Source organism: Limanda limanda, chromosome 8, assembly GCF_963576545.1.
Source record: "Limanda limanda chromosome 8, fLimLim1.1, whole genome shotgun sequence".
Classification (NCBI taxonomy): Eukaryota; Metazoa; Chordata; class Actinopteri; order Pleuronectiformes; family Pleuronectidae; genus Limanda; species Limanda limanda.
In genome coordinates this window covers 11,342,531-11,363,556 of record NC_083643.1, presented here as the reverse complement: position 1 = coordinate 11,363,556, position 21,026 = coordinate 11,342,531, and the positions used below count along the sequence as shown (strand labels likewise).

Here is a 21,026-nt window from a genome sequence, read left to right as displayed (position 1 = left end):
CCAACACCTGCACATGTTGGAATGTATCGTCCCCTATCCCTATACCACTGTCCCTTAAATCTATCTTATGACCAATCGGACAAGTTGTCCCCAGTTAACTGATTTGTATCCTGACTGGCAACCGGACAGCAACACACACAGCAAATAAAAACCTGCGGGCGGCAGGACACAGTGGCAGCCGGGCGCCGAAAACTTTACTCAGACACTGTCAGTTATCTTTTTGCATCATCGCCGTATCTGAGAGAGACGAGACTGAGCCACACGCTGCCGAGGAGATCGATGACACAGAGGGAGAGAACCGAAATGTAGCCAATGGGAGGGGAGAGGCTGTCGAGTGAGTGGTAAGAGACCGAAAAAGAGATAGTGATGAGGCGATGACAAGGCAAAAGGAACGATAAGGCAGACAGACAGATGCTCAAAGACAAGTTGACTGATTAGAGAAACCGAGAAGGGTCAAGGAAAGAAGTGGCCTGCGGTCAGGAGGAAGAGGAAGTGGAGGAAGAGGGCACAGGAGAGCAAGGGAATCTTTTCTAATGTAGTCATCCCATCTTTGCTGACAGGCCACATTTCTGCTCGGAGCTTCAGCCGTGATAGTTTATGGACCTTTCACTGACACCTCGACTCTGTTATGATTGCTCAGTAAACACGGCTCTGCTCCGGCGGATGTGCTGTTTAATATAAAACTGAGTAATGGCTTCTACACTTCTCTTACTTCCTGAATTGTTTATTTCCTCGTCGTGTGCGCTACCAGTTCTCTGCTCCATCGCGTCTTTGGATGTGCTTCCTGTTTTGTTTTTTTTGTTTTTTTTTTGCTGGAGGTGTTGGTTATTACAGCATCTGGTTTTTCTGCTCCATTTATCCCGAGACCATAAATGCATGCTGGCTGCTTGGTCCCCAGGAGTCACATGTGACGCACAATGCCCCAGTCCCAAGTCAGCTCATTGCCTGTCTCTGCCTTTATTTACACACTGTGAAGATGTGTTTGTTTTCTGTTGATGTCATTGTTCTGTCTTGTGTCATTTTTCTGATGTTTGGGTTAGCTTGCCTGCCGATTCCTGTGTGTGTGTGTGTGTGCGCGCATGTGAGACTCTGGAGTGGAAGAGTGTGCTCGTTGTTTATGGATTGTAAGGAAGTGTAAAGTGTTTCTGTGCGAGCTGCAGAGTGACTGGAGCTAGTAAAGCCATTTAGCGGCCCCAGGAGTAACCCTGGAGACTGCTGTGTTGACGCCACTCTGACTGCTATTACAGACAAGTTTAAGAGGCTGTAAAACATTTGGCTACTTTTCCTCTCTCTCTCTCTCTGTGTGTGGGGGGTGGGTGGTGGGGGGGTATGTTTTTGTTTGAAAGAGAAAGAGAGAGAGACAGAGAGAGAGAGAAAGTGAGTACGTGTGTGCGAGTGTGCGAGTGTGGGGGGGCATTAGTAATATTGTGGTGACCTGAAACAGTTCACACTATAGGCTGTATATAAAGATGGATGACACATCTCCACTTCCTCCCACTGTCCAAAAAACGAAGCCAAAATATCCCCGATCCGAACGCTGTCATGATTTAGGGGTTTGGGGGAGGAGTCTGCACCGTTGGTCCAATACACGCTCGGCAATAAAAAAATATATTGTATGTGCACTTCAATTTTTTTAGTCTATTAACACGGAGGAGGTGGGCTTTATGGCCTATAATTCAGCCACCAGGGTGCAATCATCGCTTTGTCTTTATGGACAGTTTATGGTTTACAGTTGACACAGTCACATTATGGGATAGTCCCGATCAAGTTCAAGTTCAAAGCGTTAACGCATGGATACGGTCCTGTCCAATGAAATTCTTTCTTTGTCTTCCACTACCAATACCATGCTTTAACACAAACCGTTAAATTAGAAGGTTTAGATGTGTTTTTAAGTTTGTTAAAAGTTAGATAGGTGAAGAGAGGGTTAGTAGAATCTATGATTAAAGCTCGAGTGAGTCTCCAGGAAATAATGGCAAGTCACTGTTATGTCCTCTGAAGTCACGGAGACAAGACTGTGTGTTTGTCGAAGGTATTTGAAAAAGTCATCCAGCTATTGTAACAGAACTGGTAGCTTTCCCTCCGATTAGCATCAGCGGCAGAAGCCAAAGTAATGGTGTCTTAAAAGTTAAATAGGGCATTTTTTGTGGTGTGTGTCTGTGTGTGTGTGTGTGTGTGTGTGTGTGAGTGTGCGTGTGTGTGTGTGCATGATTCGTCTATGGTTAGATAACTGTTCGTAATCACAAATGAGGATAGTAAATTTTATGTCTAAGTGTTAACATAGTAGCCTAATCACTCATCTCTGCTTGCACAACCACACACACAACTACACACACACACACACACACACACACACACACATACACAAACACACACACACACACACACACAAACAAACACACACACACACACACACACACACACACACACACACACATTATGATTTTCTTTTAATGAGCTGACAGGGCTGAGCAGGTTCCCCCCCGCTGTCCTCACAGTCCCCCTGTAGAGGTTGTTTGTTTGTTTGTGTGTGTGTGTGTGCGCGGGAGACAGAGAGTGAAAGCGAAAGAGAGAAAGAAAATAAAAAAAAGGTGTTGAAGACATAGGTCTCAACATGTTGTATGCCACTTCACGCCGGGTGAAGCATGATTGTGTGTGTGTGTGTGTGTGTGTGTGTGTGTGTGTGTGTGTGTGTGTGTGTGTGTGTGTGTGTGTGTGTGTGTGTGTGTGTGTGTGTGTGTGTGTGTGTGTGTGTGTGTGTGTGTGTGTGTGTGTGTGTGTGTATAAATGGCATCACACCCAGATGTAATTTCTATTTTGGCAAAGCTGGGGGTTGTTTTACTGTTTGTGGTGTTGTTATGCCTATTTTTAGCCATAATAACAGTGGGGCTGTAGGTACATGAACAGTTGATTGATGGACTGTGGATTCTAATAGTTTGGTCCAGAGTGAATGTTTGGTTTGTTACGTACATATCAATATATCATCTGTAAATATGAGAGCAGGATGGGCTCTGCATTTAAAACACAACTGAGTCCAGACACACTGACAATATGACAATGTGGAGCTGAGCATGAAGGTGCGTTCGGATGTAAATATTTCCGATGGCCTGTGAGCAAAGATTAGCTGTCAGTGGGTTTGACAGCTCAGGCCGGTTTCAGAACTAATAAGACACTGCAGTGCTTTCTGGTTTTTATCTCTGAGCGTCTTTCATTTATTCTCTGTAAGTCCATGAAATAGTTAGCCTGGGTGCCAGACAAATTTAGCCCCGCCCACAACATTTTCGGTCGGGAAGTTCGGTCTGGAGTCGCTCCGTTGGGGAGAAATTATCTCCAAACAGAAGCTGTTCGGACCAATCAAATTGTCCGGGCGGGCTTGATACGATGATGGACAGACCATCAACAGTAACGTTAACAACTACGTCATCAAACAGCGCTTGGGTTGACTTTGTTTTCCACAAACATGCCTGCCGCTGGAGAGCAGAGATGTGTAGATGCTGCCATTGAGTCTGTTTTAGAGACATCGACAGCGCATTAATTTTGAAAGAGGAACAGAGAAACGCGATCAAGGCATTTGTAGATCGAAAAGATGTTTTTGCTGTCCTTCCTACGGGATTCGGGAAAAGTTTAGTTTATCAGCTGGCCCCGATGGTCGCTTATTTAACATACGTCACATACTATGTTGCTCTGATTGGTTGTAGGTCTATCCAATTGAGCGAAGAGGCATTTTTTTTCCTGGTTCGGTTGAAACACGCCCCATAATCACAGCCCAATGGAGCGGTCTCAGGCTCATATTCTCATTAGAATTATGAGTATGACAACGTCAGGCTATGAAATAGTACAATTTTAGGTGAAGTTGAATCATTTTAAACTTCACTTTAGGGCAGCTGTTTTGTCGTCCATCTCGTCATTCTGTCAACGGTCCAAACACTAGCTGTCGTTTGACATACATGTGCTGGAAGTTTTAGTAGCAATGATGGTGAACAGTAAACATGTTAGCCTGCTAACCTATGTCTTACGTTTTGTTGACTTGTGCAGTTACATGTTATTTTTTGTTTCCTTTTTGCCGCCTTTTTCTTTCGACATACAAATTTACTCTTGGCTCTGGCGCAATGGACGTGTTATGGAGGAAAAATACACAGTTAGCATTTTTTTCCTTCCCCTGTTTTTATTGGTCACTCATACTGGTTCACACTTACACATTGTCCTTTGCTAACATGAATAACATTTTACTACATGACCTCATCCGCAAATGGGATTTGCCCAGGTTACATCAGGTAGATTTTCATCAGCAACGGTGTTGAAGACAACAATTCCCATGATCCCCCTCTGCCCCATGATGTCATCAAACTAGGTATTTTGTTATTGTTTTGACTGAGAGGCCGTGTCCGTTGGCTGGTTCAAGTCTGGAGATTGTCAGCAGCTCATTTAAAATTCTGATTGAGGGTCGTGATAGCGTGTGGAGCATTTGTTTGGGGGGGCGTGGGGGGGTTGCCCACCTTAATGCTGTCGAGACCCTCACAAGCTGAGAAGTCCCAAAATGGCAACTGCACATAAACACTTTTATTTTCTGTAACGGGTCCAAAGTCGTCTTTCTGTTTCTCCTCAATCCAACAGTTTACTGGTCTCCACTGAACACTCCACTGGGGTGGCCTTTCAGTCCTGTTTACTCATTCAGTCATCACTTAAAAAAAGATTCCTAAAGGGAGTTAAATGTCTTAATTTGTGTAAAGGGTGAAAGGGTGAGAGGTCACGATCAGACCCCCCCCCAAACACACACACACACACATGAACAAACTCCCCCCTATCCCCACAGCAGACAGAGCTGAGTAGAAGAGAGACAGCGTGATGGATGGAGGGCTAACACTAGCCTCTGCCACACACACACACACACACACACACACACACACACACACACACACACACACACACACACACACACACTCTCACCCCCCACCACTTCTCAACCACCGCCACCCTCCCAGGAGTGTGTGAGCCAAAAGGAGGAGAGATGAAGAATGAAGAGAGAAGAGAACACGACACTGAGAGAAAGAGAGAGCACAGTTTGAGAGAGAGAGAGAGGAGGGATGGCTCAGTGAAGAAAATGTGAGGATAAAAAGAGTGACAAAAGAAGAGAGGAGGATAGGATGGAGAGGGTGGTGGATGGAGAGGGAGGGGAAGGAGGAGGGTGGTGGATGGAGAGGAGGAGGAGGAGGAGGAGGAGGCGGCGGCGGAGGAGGGGTGGATAGAAAGGAGGTCACGTGACCACGTAGCAGCTGCAGGGCTGAGAGGGAGAGAGAGAGAAAGAGTCTCACAGAGGAGCAGAAAGACGACGAGCAGGAGGAGAACAGTGAGTGGGAGGGTGAGTGTGTCTGTTTTCATGTCTGAATTATGTGCACATGCATATGTTAGTATGTTTGTGTTTGTCTTTCTGTGTGTGTCTGCGTGTGTGTGTGTGTGTGACATGGATAAATATCAGAGGAATAGCCTGTAAGAAAAGATTGTGGAAAGAAGGAAGAAAGAAAGCAAGAGACAGAGAGGAGATTATGTGTGTTGGCTTTTGTTAAATAAGCTCCAGTATGCTGAGATAAACGAGAGAGAAGGAGTGTGAAAGAGAGAGAGAGAGAGAGAGAGCAAGAGAGACAGGAAGGAAGGAAAGAGTGAGTGAGTGAGTAGAGAGGAGGGAGGGAGGGAGGGAGGGAGGGAGGGAGGGAGGGAGGGAGAGAAAGAGTCGATAGAAACTGTCTTATCATCGCTCCCTTGACTGCTGGGCTCAGCAGAGACAGAGATACAGACACACGCTCACACAGCCTGTCAGGACCTGAGCTTTTACTCTCTTTATCTCTCTCTCTCTTTCTCTCTCTCTCTCTCTCTCTCTCTCTCTCTCTCTCTCTCTCTCTCTCTCTCTCTCTCTCCTCTCTGTCTGTCAGCTTCAATTTCAATTTGCCTGACATGTAAATACATTAGTGGAGCTAAGAAAATAAAAGGGAAACAGAGAGTAAAGTAGGCAGGAAATTAAATAGAAACTAGTTAAATAGGAGAGCGAGAAAGAGAGAGAGAGAACATCTTGGGCAGACTTTAATCTCCCCATGTCAGACACCATGCACATGTCACACGTGTTAGAAGCTACATGTCAGTTACACGCAGGTTGTTGTGATCATGTTGTTGTGCAGTAGTTGGTACAGGAAGGGCTTCTCTTTTTTTTTTGTCAAACTTGTACTCAGCTCTAATGGTTGCTTCTGGGACGTGCAGGGTGATGTGTGTGTGTGTGTGTGTGTGTGTGTGTGTGTGTGTGTGTGTGTGTGTGTGTGTGTGTGTGTGTGTGTGTGTGTGTGTGTGTGTGTGTGTGTGTGTGTGTGTGTGTGTGTGTGTGTGTGTGTGTGTGTGTGTGTGTGTGTGTGTGTGTGTGTGACAGTGGTTGCAGGTGTGAGAAGATTTCATGTCAGTCTCCACCACACGCTCACTTCACTTTCAGGTTTTGGCTTTTGTCTCTCACTCGCCCCTTCGCTCACCTTCCTCCCTCTGCGTGTTGGTGCTCACGTGTGTGGAAGTCCTGCAGGTTGATGGTAGACGTCTCCTCCTCACGTCTGAACGCACACAAGATTAATCGCACCTTCCGTTTAACAAACTCCGAGCTCTGACTCCCCTTGGCTCCTCCCCCTCTCCTCCTCAGGAATCATCTGTGTGATGAGCTGAACATTCACTAATGGCGTTCAATGTGCACGTATGAATTTTTCATGAGTGTGTCCGCTTGTTTGTTTGTTCCTCGTGTGCTGCGAGTGTGTGTGTGTGTACAGTTGAAAGGTGCTTGTGTGTATGTCTGTGTGCGCGTCTCGGTGGTAATGAGGTCATCGCTGTAGCAGGCGGGGGGGGGGCCTGCTGGCTATTTCCAGCTGTAATTAACATTAGTGGGTCAGTAAGAGGGTAGAGGGTGAAGACAAAGGTTACTCCAGCCACGTCGGCTTCGAACTGTGTCCACTGTGCAGGAGATCGATAAGTGTTGCCCGGGCGTGTGTGTGTACACGTGTGTACTTTCGAACCGTGTGTGAAACTGCAGTGATACCAAACATTGTTTGCGTGTAGACGCTCCCGAGGTCTTAAGATGTGTTGACTGGCTCCCTTGAGGAAATGGACATGTGTGCGCTCATGTGTGTGATTTGCTATTAGGGTCACTGCTCTATTTGACACAGCTCTACTCGCTCCACTTTGTCTCTAGTTGAGCTGACCCAAGCGTATATACTCACTGTCCAGACACAAAGGCAGGAACACACACACACACACAAACACACACACAAGCACCCGCACACACCAACTGTGCGCTTTCACGTACAATAGGATTCAAATCACCATCACCAGCCGATCACCTTCATTACTTGTCACGCACCTTAAACAGGTTTTGTACTTATTGATATCAATCTAACAAACGTCTTGTCTTCCCCCTTCTCCTCCTCAGGTATGAACCATGAGTCCAATAAATCATCAGCATTAGGAATGATCTCCACGGCAACTCGCACCACGGCTACTGTCAGTCCCCTCAGCCCACTAACCAATGGGAACGCAGTTGCCCAATCTACGAACTCTGGATTCGCCGCTGCTCTGCGTAAACTGGCCAAACAGGCTGAGGATCCCAGAGGTGAGCAGTGATCTAACCTCTGTTTGAAAAAGAAAAAAAAAAAAGAAGCAGAGCCCAAGCGGCTTCACACCCTGGAGGGCTTACAGAGTACGAAATGTACACACACACATGCACAAACAGACACACACATACACTGTTCTACAGACTGTTCTTTGTTGTTCACACCCAAAAACAACCCCCTCTCCTACTGGTGCAAGGTTTTTTTGTGAGTATTATCCTTTACTTTATCATTTTAAAACCGATGTCACCTCCAAACCACAGACTTGCGGAAACAAAAGGAGTAAGTCGACATTCAAGAAACACACTTATCCCACATCTTGTCATTTTCCCACTTTGTTTTTTGTGCACTTAAAACAACACTTGGAAACAAACATGGTGTCATTTGTTGATCACTGAGTATTACAGATGCTGGGAGATGAATCCTTGTTTCAGTTTCTTTGCACACAGCCAGACTCACTCGCCGCCCCCCCCCCCCCCCAGAAAATGAGATAGTTTACTGCAACACAGCACCAGGAAGTGTGTGAGGAGAGCGTTTAAAAGACCAAGGTTGTGTTTTGTCGAATAATGTGAAATGTTTTAGTGCCTAGGAGCTGTGTGTGTGTCTGTGTGTGTCTGCGTGTGTGTGTGTGTGTGTGTGTGTGTGTCTGACTGTGTGTGTCTCCGCGCAGCTCGTTGGTATCCTAATGAAGGTGTTGGATAAGAGCTGACCTACACTGACCTCTCCCTCTCTGTCTCTTCCTTCATCCGTTTCCATTCATCTCCTAATAATGAGAATCTAATTACAGCCAATTATAACAAGCTCTCTCTCTCGCTCTCTCTCTCTCTTGCTCTCTCTCTCGCTCTCTCTCTCTCTCTCTCTCGCTCTCTCGCTCTCTCTCGCTCCCTCTCTCTCTCTCTCTCTCTCTCTCTCTCCTTCTCTCCCCCCACACACTCTATCACCATCTTGTTTTCCCTTCCTCGCTCTCTCTCTCCCTGCAGCTCTTCTCCTCCTCCCCCCCTCCCACCTCTCCTCCCCCCCAGTCTCATTATTTCTCCTTTCTTACCCGTCTCCGAGTGTGTGTTTGAGTTTCTGCGAGTGTACACTGATTAGCAAGTGTCACAGTAATGGAGTAACGGCGGAGTGAGCCGCTCAGGACACAACAACACACACATTTTCTCTCACATTTAACACCCCCCCCACCCCCCCTTTGCCATGTCACACCCCAGCCTTTTTTAACACTTTCATTTATGACATGCTTCTTTTGTTTTCTATATGTCTCACACACACAGACACACACACAGACACACACACTACACGTTTTTGTCTCGCAGCCTCGTCCTCATGTCTTGTATCTCCTCTATCTTTTTAACACTTTTCCTTTTATTTCCGTCACATTTCACATGAATCTGTTTCTTCAGACAGGAGTGACTCGGCGTTGACCTCTTCACAGGCCCGGCACGCTGACTAAACTGTAGATTTTTCTTCTGGTGTACGATCTGTATCATTTCGCAGGGGGATCGTGTGATCCTGAAATCTTTTTAATCTGATCAGCCGTCTGATATAGTCGCAGCTTAGTCCCGACTCTGCCGCTATCATTCACCTCCCCCCCCTGTTCTCTCTGCGTCCCCTCCTCTTCCTCCAGGTTCTGCCCTCAGCGGTGAGTCGTCTCCGGTCTCGTCCCCTGCCACCAGCCACAGCTCGCCGGTCACCACTCCGAAGAGGGGCTCTCTAGGACCCCTCCTGGGCCAGTCCAGGGGCCACGGGGTCCCCGGCACTCCTCCAGTGGTCACCATTGCTCCCACCAAGACCAGCAACGGCCTGTGGAGAGCCGACGGACGACAGGTGAGGGACGAGACAAACCTGCTGGTGCGGAAGACAAGTTTGAGACCAGACATCTGCTGTGCTCTCACTGCGTATACTTCCTGTTCCCCCATCTTGTTGGTTCATCCTTCTCTCATCTCTTTCTATCTCTCTATCTCCCCCTCTCTCTCTCTCTCTCTCTCTCTCTCTCTCTCTTTCTCTCTCTCTCTCTCTCTTTTGCACTGAGGAGTCGTCTGTCTCTTTCAGTCTCCCTTATCCGTCCTGCTGCTGCTCCCTCCATTAAAGAAATGGTCCCAGTGCTTGTCAACATCAAACTGTCAAAACCAGCCATCCCTCTGTGCCCTTCTCTCTCTCTCTCTCTCTTTCCAGCTTCCTCTCTTTCTCTGTCTTGTCTCATTCCTTCATTTCCATGCCTTCACTCCTCGCGCCCTCTCCTCTCCCCAATCAGTCCGTGTCTTTTTCAGCAACACATGAGGGGTTTGTAAAGAAACACTGGAGGCTGCAAAGACTGGCACCTATTGTGCTCAGCTTCCTGCAGTGTTTGTGTGTGTGTGTGTGTGTGTGTGTGTGTGTGTGTGTTTGTGTGTGTGTGTGTGTGTGTGTGTGTGTGTGTTAGCGTGTGCGTGCATTTGTGTGTGTACTTGACCCTTCACCACAAAAGGCTTTAGGATGTGAAGAGGGACCTGTGTGCATGTGTGCATGTGTTTGTGTGTCCGTAGATGTGTTTGCTTGTGGGTGTGTGAGTGAATTTAAGCCGGGGCGAGGAACCAGGCCCCTCACACAATGCAGGGGTTAGCCCCCACAGTAGCCACTTCCCCCTGGATCAGAGCTGCCTTTCTCCCCCTTCACAAAGAGCACTCTGTGGCTCTGCCTGCCCGGGGCTCCCATTCAAGACATTCACAGCAAAAAAAGGAGGGAGGGAGGCTGGAAAATAGAGAATAGGATGTTAATAAAGGAAAGGAGGGGACGTAAGAATGACCAGGAGAGAAGAGAGAGAGAGAAGAGCTCTGACGGTTTATGTAATTAGTCCTCTCTGTATGCAGCTCATCACAGAACAGAGACAGGCAGCACAGGGAGAAACAGACTGTTTGGGTGTTTATTGCGGCATCTGTGAAGGCTGCTGTCTGACTGCGGGGTCGGAGGTCAAGGAATGTGACGCTCGGTTCGACAGACACTTCTCCATTTGAAGCAGCGTCGCTTTGCTGAGAGAAATGGTCCGTCGCTGCTGGTTTGAATGTGCTCTCCACAAGTGACACATTCAAAACTATTCAAACATATTCAAAGCTGTCACATTTCACTGCCTGTCCAATGCTGCACAAAGCCCAGGTAGCAGATTGGATGTTGCTGGCGGTGGTGCTTTGTTTGTGGTTTGTCCGTGGTCTTGTCTGACCTGTATTGCCGTCTGTTACTGTAGCAACAACATTTGACACACACACATAGCAGGTGTGTATCAATGCCAGCTTCCTGTCATCAACACGATGTAGTCTAAGGTTTCCTGACAGTTATTTCTTCCTTATTCTGGAAAAATCTGTGTATTTTTAAGATTCTCACCAACATATCATCTTGTTCCTAGTGTTAGTATTAAAGATAATTTTGATTTGAGACTTGTGATGACTTCGGCGATGTCAGTCTGCTGGTCAGTTGAACAGTCGGTCAATCCATATCACAGACTGTTAATGAAGATGGACGATGTTTCTCTGCCATCTTCCCCATTTGGAACCAGAGTCTTTGCACTAGCGATCGGGGGGCGATCGAGTTTCCACCGATAAACATGCAAAACCAAACATGTTTCAGTCTCAGCCGTCAATCGTGACCTTTCACCCTGTAGTTGTAAAAAACATTTGACAATTTAAACCATACCGGAAAACGTGTCTCTTGAAATATGAGTCAGTGTGATAAGAACCACTTAAAATGACAGAAACCATCTGTGGTGGTATCTGTGGTGGTAATTTGAGGCTTTGGAATTTTTATGTACAAGCAATCCAGGATCAAATGCAGTTTGGTGTCGACCAAATCCTCCGGGTGTAAATCTCTCCCAGAGAGAGAAAGAGGGAGTGATGAAGGGGAGAGCAGTTAGCCAGATATTAGGATCATCTTTCCACTTTGATCTTGACCTGTTATGACACATTAGACCCACTCCTCCTCTCCGCTGAGCCTTTGGGTGCCTCTCGGAGGGGGGGGGGGGGGGGGTTCACCCAGTCGCTCCTTCTCATTCCCCTCTGCTCTCTTCCTGGACTATTTTTTCCTGCACTCTCAAACCCCACAATTCATAATATGTCGTAATTTCTGCTCTCACATCATGTGTCTCCCTGCCAGGTCGAGCCGAGTGTTCAGGGATACAGCCGGGAGAGGCTGGGTGCGGAGAGCACCCATTCACAGCAGGACAAGAGAACTCCACCCACCCAGTCACCTCACCCACTGGCTCACCCATTTGGCCTCACTCCCAGCTCCATCATGCAAAACTCCAGAATACAGAGCCTTAGGTAAACTTAGCACACACTCACAGCTCGACTGAATTCTCATTAGATTAAAGTTGTAATCTGATTATAAACCTTCCAACCTTTAGTTTAAATGTATGCTATTAGAACCAGTGTGACCCATTAACACTGTGTCACATTTCAGCAGTTTGTCGGGGCAGATGCACCCTGGGATCCCCTCAGGCGCCGTCCCGGAGGAGTACCTGAGAGCGCTCCGGCCCTTCGCCACCTCGGATGACCTCAGGTTGACCTCTTTACCTATGACCCTCGACCCTGCTGCAGCGGCCCATGCTGCAGCAGCTGCTGCTTACTATCATCCTGCCTACATGCACCACCCTATGTCCTTACCAAGGTAACAACACCACCTTAAACTCCTCAGTCCCACGAGACCTTAACTAACTCATGTTTTGTAGTCGCACACAAAATCTTTGTTTAAATACGAATCTAGACAAGAATTAAAGATATTTCCATCTCCATCCCTGTTGAGTATGTTTCCCTCAGTATTTGTTACTTTAAGCCGGGCTCAGACTACAACAGTTTTTAAAACCTAATGGATTTTGCAATCCTCACTACTCACATTACAAGATTAGGAAATCAGGGCACATCATGCACAACAGGATATTATTACGATTATTGCTCCAGAGGCAGAGACGCACTACCTCACTTCTCTCATTTGACCTCATGGGGAAGAAGACGTAGACAAAATGAAGTGTGGAGTAACAACTTGTTAATGTTCATAATCAAAAGCAGAGGGCTAAACAAGTCTATATCAACAATAATCTCAAACAAGGTAACAGACCAGAATTCTCCTCCGATTCTCAGGGGAAATAAATTGGGGTTAAATCTGCCTGACAATTTATGGATTAGTGGTTATTGTGTTGTTGTCCATGCTTCTAAAAATCAGCAGTAAATACCTCTCAAACTTTTCTGCTTTCTATTGTCAGATTTCACACTTCTGTATCTGTTCGTTACCTTGTAATACCTCCGACATTTATTTCATACATTCACATCATCCTGCTGTGATGTTACCTTTATCAGACTTTTAATATTTAATATTGCGCCTGTGCAGATAGTGGTGTTAGTAGTACCGTAATCTGATTGGTTTGTCTCTGTGTGTCTGTCATAGGATGGAGGAGTCACTGTGTCTCTCTGCGCTGCGGTCACAGTTCTACTCTATGCCTGCAGGAGGCGCCTTCCCTCATCTCCACCCTTCTGCCCTCCACCTGCACATGCCTGGAGGCCGCTACCCCGCAGAACTTAACCACGCAGCACTGGCTGAGAGGTAACATACACACACATACACACACGTACACACACACAAATATGTATGCAAACATGCACATATCCCTCCCTTTCTTCCTTCCTTCCTTCCCATCTTCCTCCCTCCCTACTCCCTCTCCCTGTTTGCAGGGCTGTGCAATTTCCCTCTGTAGGGTCGGCACTGGTTGCTGAGCGTATGATATTTTTAGCACACACCCCACAGTGCCTCCTATACACTCATCACACTCACTGCCCTTCACACATGCACACACACACACACACACACACACACACACACGCAAGCTTCTGCATATACAACAATCCTTACACATGCACACGAGGAAATCTTTTGCTCTTTCCCTTCTCTTTCTGTCTGTTCATTCCTTCCTCACTTTCACAATACTCATTGTTTCCCTGCGGCTCGAAGCACAGGGAAATGTTTGTGTTTGAAATAGATGGTATTTATTGTCTGCTTCTGTAATTGCTTCTGCATATCTTGAACGTTTGTTTGTGTGCTATTGATTGCTGGTGAATGTGTTCTGCTCTCTCTGTGCATATGTGTATGTGTGTGTGTGTGCCTGTGTGTGTGTGTGTGTGAGTGTGAGTGTCCTTTTCCTGTGGATACCTATTAAGTGTTCATCTGCTCTTGCTCAGTCATGCTGTGTATGGATTATTTTCCTCATGGTAAACGGAGAGCGTGTGTGTGTGTGTGTATCCGTCTCTCTGCGAGTGTGTGTGTGTGTGTGTGTGTGTGTGTTTGGGCAGAAATGTTTGTGTGAGGTTCACCAGTGTGTGGTTAATATCTGCCTCATGTTGGGTGTTGCATCTCTCACCTTCTCCCCCTGTGCGCGTGTGTTGTGTGTGCATACTTGTCAACCTCCCCCACAGGCTACAGATGGAGAATGAGCTCCGCCAGCGAGAGAGAGAGCAAGAGCGCGAACGAGCGAAAGAAAGGGAGCGCGAGGCAGGGCTGGAACGAGAGCGGGAGAGGGAGCGAGAGAGGGAGGAGGAGAGGGAGAGAGAACGGGAGAGAGAGCTGGACAGACAGAAGGAGAGGCAGAGGGAGAGACAGCAGCAGATGGTCAGAGCGGCAGAGAGCCACTACCTGGCTGAGCTGCAGGCTCGGAGGGCACCACCGGAGGACAGGAGCAGGCCAGGGGAGAGGCTGACCCCAAACAGACTGGGTACTTACACAAGAACACACACACACATGCACACACACACTTCTACATGTGTGCATGTGGGCACAACCAGATACTCAGACTTGGAGGAAGTGCTGCATGATAACAAAAGTAATTGCTGGTTCCTATCTGGTCCATTAGAAAGAGGTCTTCTGAGGTCAGATAACATGTGAAAATAATAGGACTCAAACTTTAATGGTCCTTTTAATATGAGGTTCGACCAATCACGGTTGAGCAGGCTCTACTTGCCCGCAGGTAAAGAGTCCGTGTGGAAAGCAGAAGAGGTGGAACACACAGACAGGAAGTCTTGCGACAGCAGTTTTTAATGATGTCAGTTCAGATCAGAAGATGTGTCCAACACTTTGGTTTTCAGCCAACTCACTATTCCAGAGTCTCCATTTACATGAAAGAAATATGAAGATGTAACACGCAGCTGGGTGTGAGCAAGCTGCCCAGAGGATGAACCCTGTGAGGTTTTCAGTCCTCATCTTAACTTGACTCTGCACACAGATTGCAAAGTAACAATTTAATCCTGATCTAATCTAAGGCAGACTGTCAAAACATAATATTTCCTATGTGCTGAATACTTTACTGGGTCAGTGTATAAATAATTCTACATATGGTATATTTACTCTTACTTCCCTTGCGGTTCTTTCAAATGTCATCCTAACATGTTCAATTACTAATTTACGATTTTCTATTATTTCACCAGACAAACTCAAGGATTCTGAGCATCCATCTTTCCAAGCACAGAAACCTCTGCAGTCAGGCCTTCACTCCTCCAGGGGCTCAATCCCACATCCAGTGCCCAACCTGATGCCTTCTCACTTGGGGAAGCATCATGCTGCTGCTGCTGCTGCTGCTGCTGCTGCTGGGGGGCTTCACGGAGCTCTGGCAGCCGCCATGACGAGTCACCGAGCCAATGAGGAGGCCTGGTTATCACGGCAGCGAGTGCAAGGGCAGGAGAGGGGGGGTCCGCTGGAGCTGGGCCTCAGATCACCAGGGAAAGGGTTGGATTCAAGGAGAGACATCCACAGGTGAGAATGCTAAATTAACTATAGCTTTAGAAAGAAATTCAACCCCTGATGCAAAGTAACATAGTGACGCTGGATTGAATCTAAATGTGATGTTTTCTCTGTTGTCCAAAACAGAACCAGCTCGGTCCATCACAATCCAGGCAACAAAGACGTACCCTCCTGCCTCGGGGCTCCACCTCCTCTTATCTCCCCTAAAGGGCACCATCATCCCCCCGTCCCTCAGACTGCCCTGTGGAACCCAGCGTCCCTTGTGGACACACCTGCAGAGTCCCGCAGGAAACTCAACCCGCCTACACCGCCGAGCCGTCCGCCTCCGGGACTGACGAGAGCAGACAGACCCCCGGTAAGCTGGGGGGACAAGCTGGAGGACGGAGGCAGGAAGAGGGCAGAGGGCTCGGAGAGGTACCCGTCACTGAGGGGAGCTGGTTTACAGGAGTCCTGGAACCGGGCTGAGCAGGAGAGAGCCATCCAGAGTCTCTACCACCGGCACCACATCAATAACCTCCACCAGAGATCCTGCACACCGCAGGCTGTTCCCAGCACCGACCCAGGGGGACGGAGCCAGGAAGCCCCTCTGTCTCCGGTGAGGGAGCGACAGAGTCAGGCGCCCGACAGCATGCTGGTGTACGACGAGGCTCTGCAGCAGCACCGCCGGCTGCTCAGCAAGCTCGACCTGGAGGAGAGGAGGCGGAGGGAGGCCAGAGACGGAGGTGAGCAGGGTGATGGAGGAGGACGGAGGGAGGGGGCGGATTTAGTAGCAGGAGGGGAAGTGATCGGCTGGAGAGATGACCTCAGGGAATGGTTGCTTGTGCCATTAAAAGTAGCCTATAGGCCTGTTATTTTTTATAACGTGAAAGATAATTCCTGTCTTGCTCCTCTCAGGTTATTACTACGACCAGGATGAGTCGTACGATGAGAGCGATGAGGAGGAGCTGAAAGCCCATTTGAGGAGGGTGACAGAGCAGCCCCCACTCAAACTGGACACATCCTCCGAGGTATATCAGCTCACATCCATCACACGCTGGAAATGTTATTGTTTTTGTTCGAATGATATTCACCTGCTCAAATTCCTCTCTTTAAAGAAAGTGGAGTTCCTGGGCGTGTGTGGTCTGACCACGCTGACTCATCGCGATGAGCTCCTGGTGAAGAAGAGGAGGAAGCGGAGGAGGATGATGAGAGAGCGCAGCGTCTCTCCGCCAGCTGGGCAGGGCAAGAGAAAGTCTGCTTCACCTTCAACACCTCCAGCTCCCTTAACTACCCCGTTCTCTGCTGAGCAGATGGACAGCACCCCCGAACTGGAGGAGAAGAAAGACTTCCTCCTTATGTTTAACCTCTCCCATGTCAGCCCGCAGCAGAGGAGAGGTAACAACCTGTTTAGTAGCCACACACACATCCTACGTTCTGCTCTCTGCACAGGTTGTCCTGCTGGTTCCCTGTGGAAAAATGCAGTATTCACTTTCTCTCCGTTTTGCTTTTTATCAAGAATGTAAGAGGGAGGAGAAGAAAATAGGGGAGGAGAGCTGTGGAGAGGTGGTTGTAGGAGGGTTTTCTTTTAAAGACTGCAAGGGTAGATTTTAATCTACAGCCCTTCAGAACACAGTGTAAGAAGTTGTTAGACAAATGCATTTTATATTGTAAAAAGGAGACAATACAGTTAAAAACTAAGAGGGCCCTAGAACTAGAGAGTTCATACATCAACTAAACCCCAGCAGTCCCCCTATGAAACCACACTTCAATTCACTAGATCCAGATATTTATTTGGATCTGCAGTAAATTATTCTCCTTTCAAATGCTGAAAACAACATATCACAATGTTAAAGAAAGTGGGAAAAAAAATCCTGGATCTGCACCCTGGTCCAGATCAGTCATTGAAATCGATTGAGTAGTTCTTCTCATGCAAACAAACAAACAAACAAAGACCAAAACATAACCTCCTCGGCGATAGTAATGAGCAGAATGAAATTTTTAGATAGAATTTGGTCTAAGTTTCAAACACAGGCCAGAGAGTTCTGATATGAGTCACTAATAAAGTAACTATGTTGAATATACACAGGGTTCATTAGTTTATATTACTCCTTTTACCAAAGAAGTAATAGAAATGAAAGACACTGCTGCATAACGAGCATCTCATTTATCCTCCTTTTTAATGTTTCTCTTTTCTTTTTCTCATGAACCTAGTTTACTGTACAACTGTGGTAATTAGTTTCTGAATGAATGGAGGACATGAGTTCTGGGTTAAATTTGTATAAACAGATCCGCTCTTCTGAAATTTCCGAGGCTGAAAATGGGTACAAACTGAAAGTTCCAATCTTTGATTAAACTTCAGCTTTGAGGCTGTGGTCTGTCTGTGACAGCGTTGCACTGGACATCACCTCAGATCATCCATTCGCTGACCTTTTTCCATCAGCTCCCGGTGCCAGTCGATTCTTTAAGTCCGCCTATTTTTAAAGATGAATGACAGCTGTTCTCATTCTGTCCTTTTCCTCTGCAGATAAGGAGAGGGCAGAGGAGCTTCTGAGGGCCATTCAGAGGAAAACTGTGACGTTGGACACCATCAGATATAATCCTTTACCTCTATGTAGCAGTCCTCCTGCTCCCTCAGCTGGTGAGACACACACACACACACAAGAGCAGCCACACACACATCTATCTATATCCAATTATAAAGTTCACTTCCTAATGATGCGTGGCCATTTGTTTTCAGGTGACTCCTCCACAGCCCCTGGGCAGTGTCAATCAAACGGACATGTGTACCCAGACTCTCCCAGCCCGTCCCCTCCTTACTTACATAAATCGAAGAATCACCCCAAAAACACATTCAAGCACTCCATGGACTCCCAGGTGGCCCGCGTCCCTCCGCCTCTGGCCTCCCATCATGAAAAGGTTGAATTCACGGAGGCTCAGCCGAACAGGAAGCTGCAGAACCTCCAGAATGGCGTCGTTGCTTCCCCCCAGAAAAAGGAATCCCGTCCGGTGCACAATGGGAGTAACCGGCCCTGGGAGAGATTCACACCTGAGGCCTTTGCTCAGCACTTCCACCAGGCTGTGCTGCAGTCCACACACAACACACTGCAGAACAAAGGTTAGTCCCGCACACTCATTATAGGTGAAAGACCATTAGGCACGACTGTGTTGTAAAAATGACAATGGTCTGCCATCTAGTGGTGTTTTTGTGAACCACCCTGCTGGGATATATTAAGTATGTTGACTTGGTGCTAAAAAGACTCTTTACTTCTCAGGAGTCTCTCACTGTGTCCCTGAAGCCGGCATGAAGGTGGAGCCCTCGCTGTCTCGCACCATCTCTCACCCGAAACACTCCAATCTCAACCACGCCCCTCAGCACTCGCACATCAACGGCCATCACTTACACTCTCCTGTAGCCAATCGGGACACTGTGGCGCCAGAAAACCTGTCCGATGAGGACGAGGAAGAGTCTGGGCAGGAGGAAGAGGAAGATGACGAGGAGGAGGAAGCGGCAGAGGAAGCTCCAAGGAAGTGGCGTGGTATTGAAGCTATTTTTGAGGCCTACCACGAGTATGTGAATGGTAAGTCAATGTCCAATTGTTTCTTGCCTTAGTGACTGTTTACTCACACATCTTTCAGAGGGTTAATTAGGTGGATAAAATGTAAATAATCTACCAAGAAAAAAAGATACTACACTATAACAGGGGTCAAAGGTCAGAGCGACCTCATATGAATCTGCAAAAAAAAGGTTTATAGACTGGCACTACACTGGTTGGTGGAGCTAAACAAGCACAGTGTGGTAATTGGAGTTTTTCTGTGCGTTTCTTTCTTCACAGAATGGAGCATAGAGAGGGAGGTTCTTCACACGCAGTGTAAAAGACTTGAAGCACAAAACTATAATCTAACCAGAACTGCGGAGCAACTCTCTCTCTCCATGGGGGTAAGTTTCTGAGACCAAATGTGCACACGTGACTCTTTGATTCTTGCAGATTTGTGTCCTTGGTCTTTCTGTGTCAGTGTCAGAGCAGCTCAGTGCTGAAAGTCTTGGTTCTGTGCTGAGTGTTTCTGCCGTCCCTCATTTATCAGGAGCTGGTGAGTCAGAGGCAGACGGTGAGAGAGGAACGAGAGAGACTGCAGGCGCAGCTGGAGCACTTCAGGAGGTGTCTGACACTACCCAGCATTCACTGGGGCAGGGGCCAAGTCAACGGGCACACGCCGAGGTGACCTCTGACACGGACGCTCCCACGGATCCGTCTCTTGACAGCGGAGGAACAGTGACAGGAACAAGATGGACTGGAGCCAGACCACTGTGGGCGCTCAAAGGAGCCAATCCATGTCTTGTTACCTCCCTGGCCAATCAGTTACGTTATCTGACTGGCCCCAGATTCAATTGATTACCTGCCGTGTTTGCCACGGTAGCAGCAATCCATCCTGACCCCCCCCCCCTTCTCCCTCTCTGTGTCTCGTTGGACTGTAACAACACTGTGTAGGTCAAACAGCGTCTTCATAACCACTCCCATCATTCCCTGATTTGGCTTTAAGGACGTTCCGCCATTAAACTCATGTCATATCATCTTTCTGTATAAACTGTATTGATCCACACTAACTGGATCTAGCACTCGGCACAGATCTGGAGCCTCTCCGGAGCAGAGGGCGGAGACTGTGCAGGGGTCACTTGGTTGGAACTCAGAGAGGGAAAGTTGAGGAATCAAAGCACACCTCAGGCCTTAAACTTGACAGGATGCACTTGAAATGAAATGAGAGGAAATACTTGAGAGTCCTCTGTGTGGTGTGATGTTGTAGTGTCGACAGAGTACAGTACTGTGTCTGACAGAAGAGGCAGTGTTTGTGCTTTCACAGAGGATAGGAGACGTCTAAAAGATAATATCTATATAATGGAAAAATGGTATCGGTGAAGTTTTTTTCTTACGTTTTCTGTTGTTAACGTTAATTGTGATAGACAGAGAATTTTGTATGTTTTATTGTATTAACCATTTCTTGTGAGAAGCCATATGTCGCGTTTGAACTGCTGCTGGTCAGAATCAAAATGTTTAGAAAATGAAGGATGTTATTTGAAAAAAAAGTGTCACGAGATGTCACAGTGTTTGAAGATGGACAAACACGACACGGGGGGACGGAAGATGAAGCAGCAAATGTCTGTCTTTACCTCAGAACGTCGTCCAGCTGTGACCATCGTTCAGATGTGTCCTACGCCCTTCACATGCCTATACATGATGACAACACTTGAAGAATTAAAAGTTTTGATTTGATTTTTATTTATTTGAAGGAATTTTGTGGGAAATGTCCACATGTTTTTAGAGAGCTTGCGTCACCTGAGTGACACTACAACACATTTAGACAGTTCTGTTCAACCTTACAAATGTTTTTAACGTGAAGATGATTTCCGACGTCAGGATTTTGCAAAGTTTAAACCAGAATGTCACTCAGTAGAGCTCACGCCTCCACCAAGGTCCAACAGTCCACTTTAATCCAGAGGCTGCACCAAACTATACCTACTCATAGAAATCAGTCGTCTAAATATGTCTGATTCCTTTTCATCAAGACCCATGAATTTTTCTCCGTCCAAAAGAAAATCCTGTACCCTGATCCGGATCTTCATCAACATTTAACAATTTTTTTCTTGACCAATACCACACTAGGTTTTGTGGTAATCTATCC

The 21,026-nt window shown here is 47.2% G+C and overlaps 1 protein-coding gene across 1 annotated transcript; it reads left to right on the top strand.

Moving 5' to 3' along the window:
- Positions 1-7,449: 7,449 nt before the first annotated feature.
- On the top strand, positions 7,450-19,714 carry LOC133009655 (genetic suppressor element 1-like). Its single transcript, XM_061077189.1, has 15 exons — positions 7,450-7,627; positions 9,250-9,449; positions 11,745-11,911; positions 12,051-12,257; positions 13,032-13,187; positions 14,054-14,349; positions 15,059-15,383; positions 15,498-16,093; positions 16,266-16,378; positions 16,466-16,745; positions 17,875-17,988; positions 18,088-18,465; positions 18,623-18,928; positions 19,184-19,287; positions 19,434-19,714. The coding sequence occupies exons 1-15, from the start codon at positions 7,450-7,452 to the stop codon at positions 19,569-19,571; spliced, it is 3,558 nt and encodes a 1,185-aa protein (XP_060933172.1). The 3' UTR covers positions 19,572-19,714.
- The last annotated feature ends 1,312 nt before the right edge of the window (positions 19,715-21,026 follow it).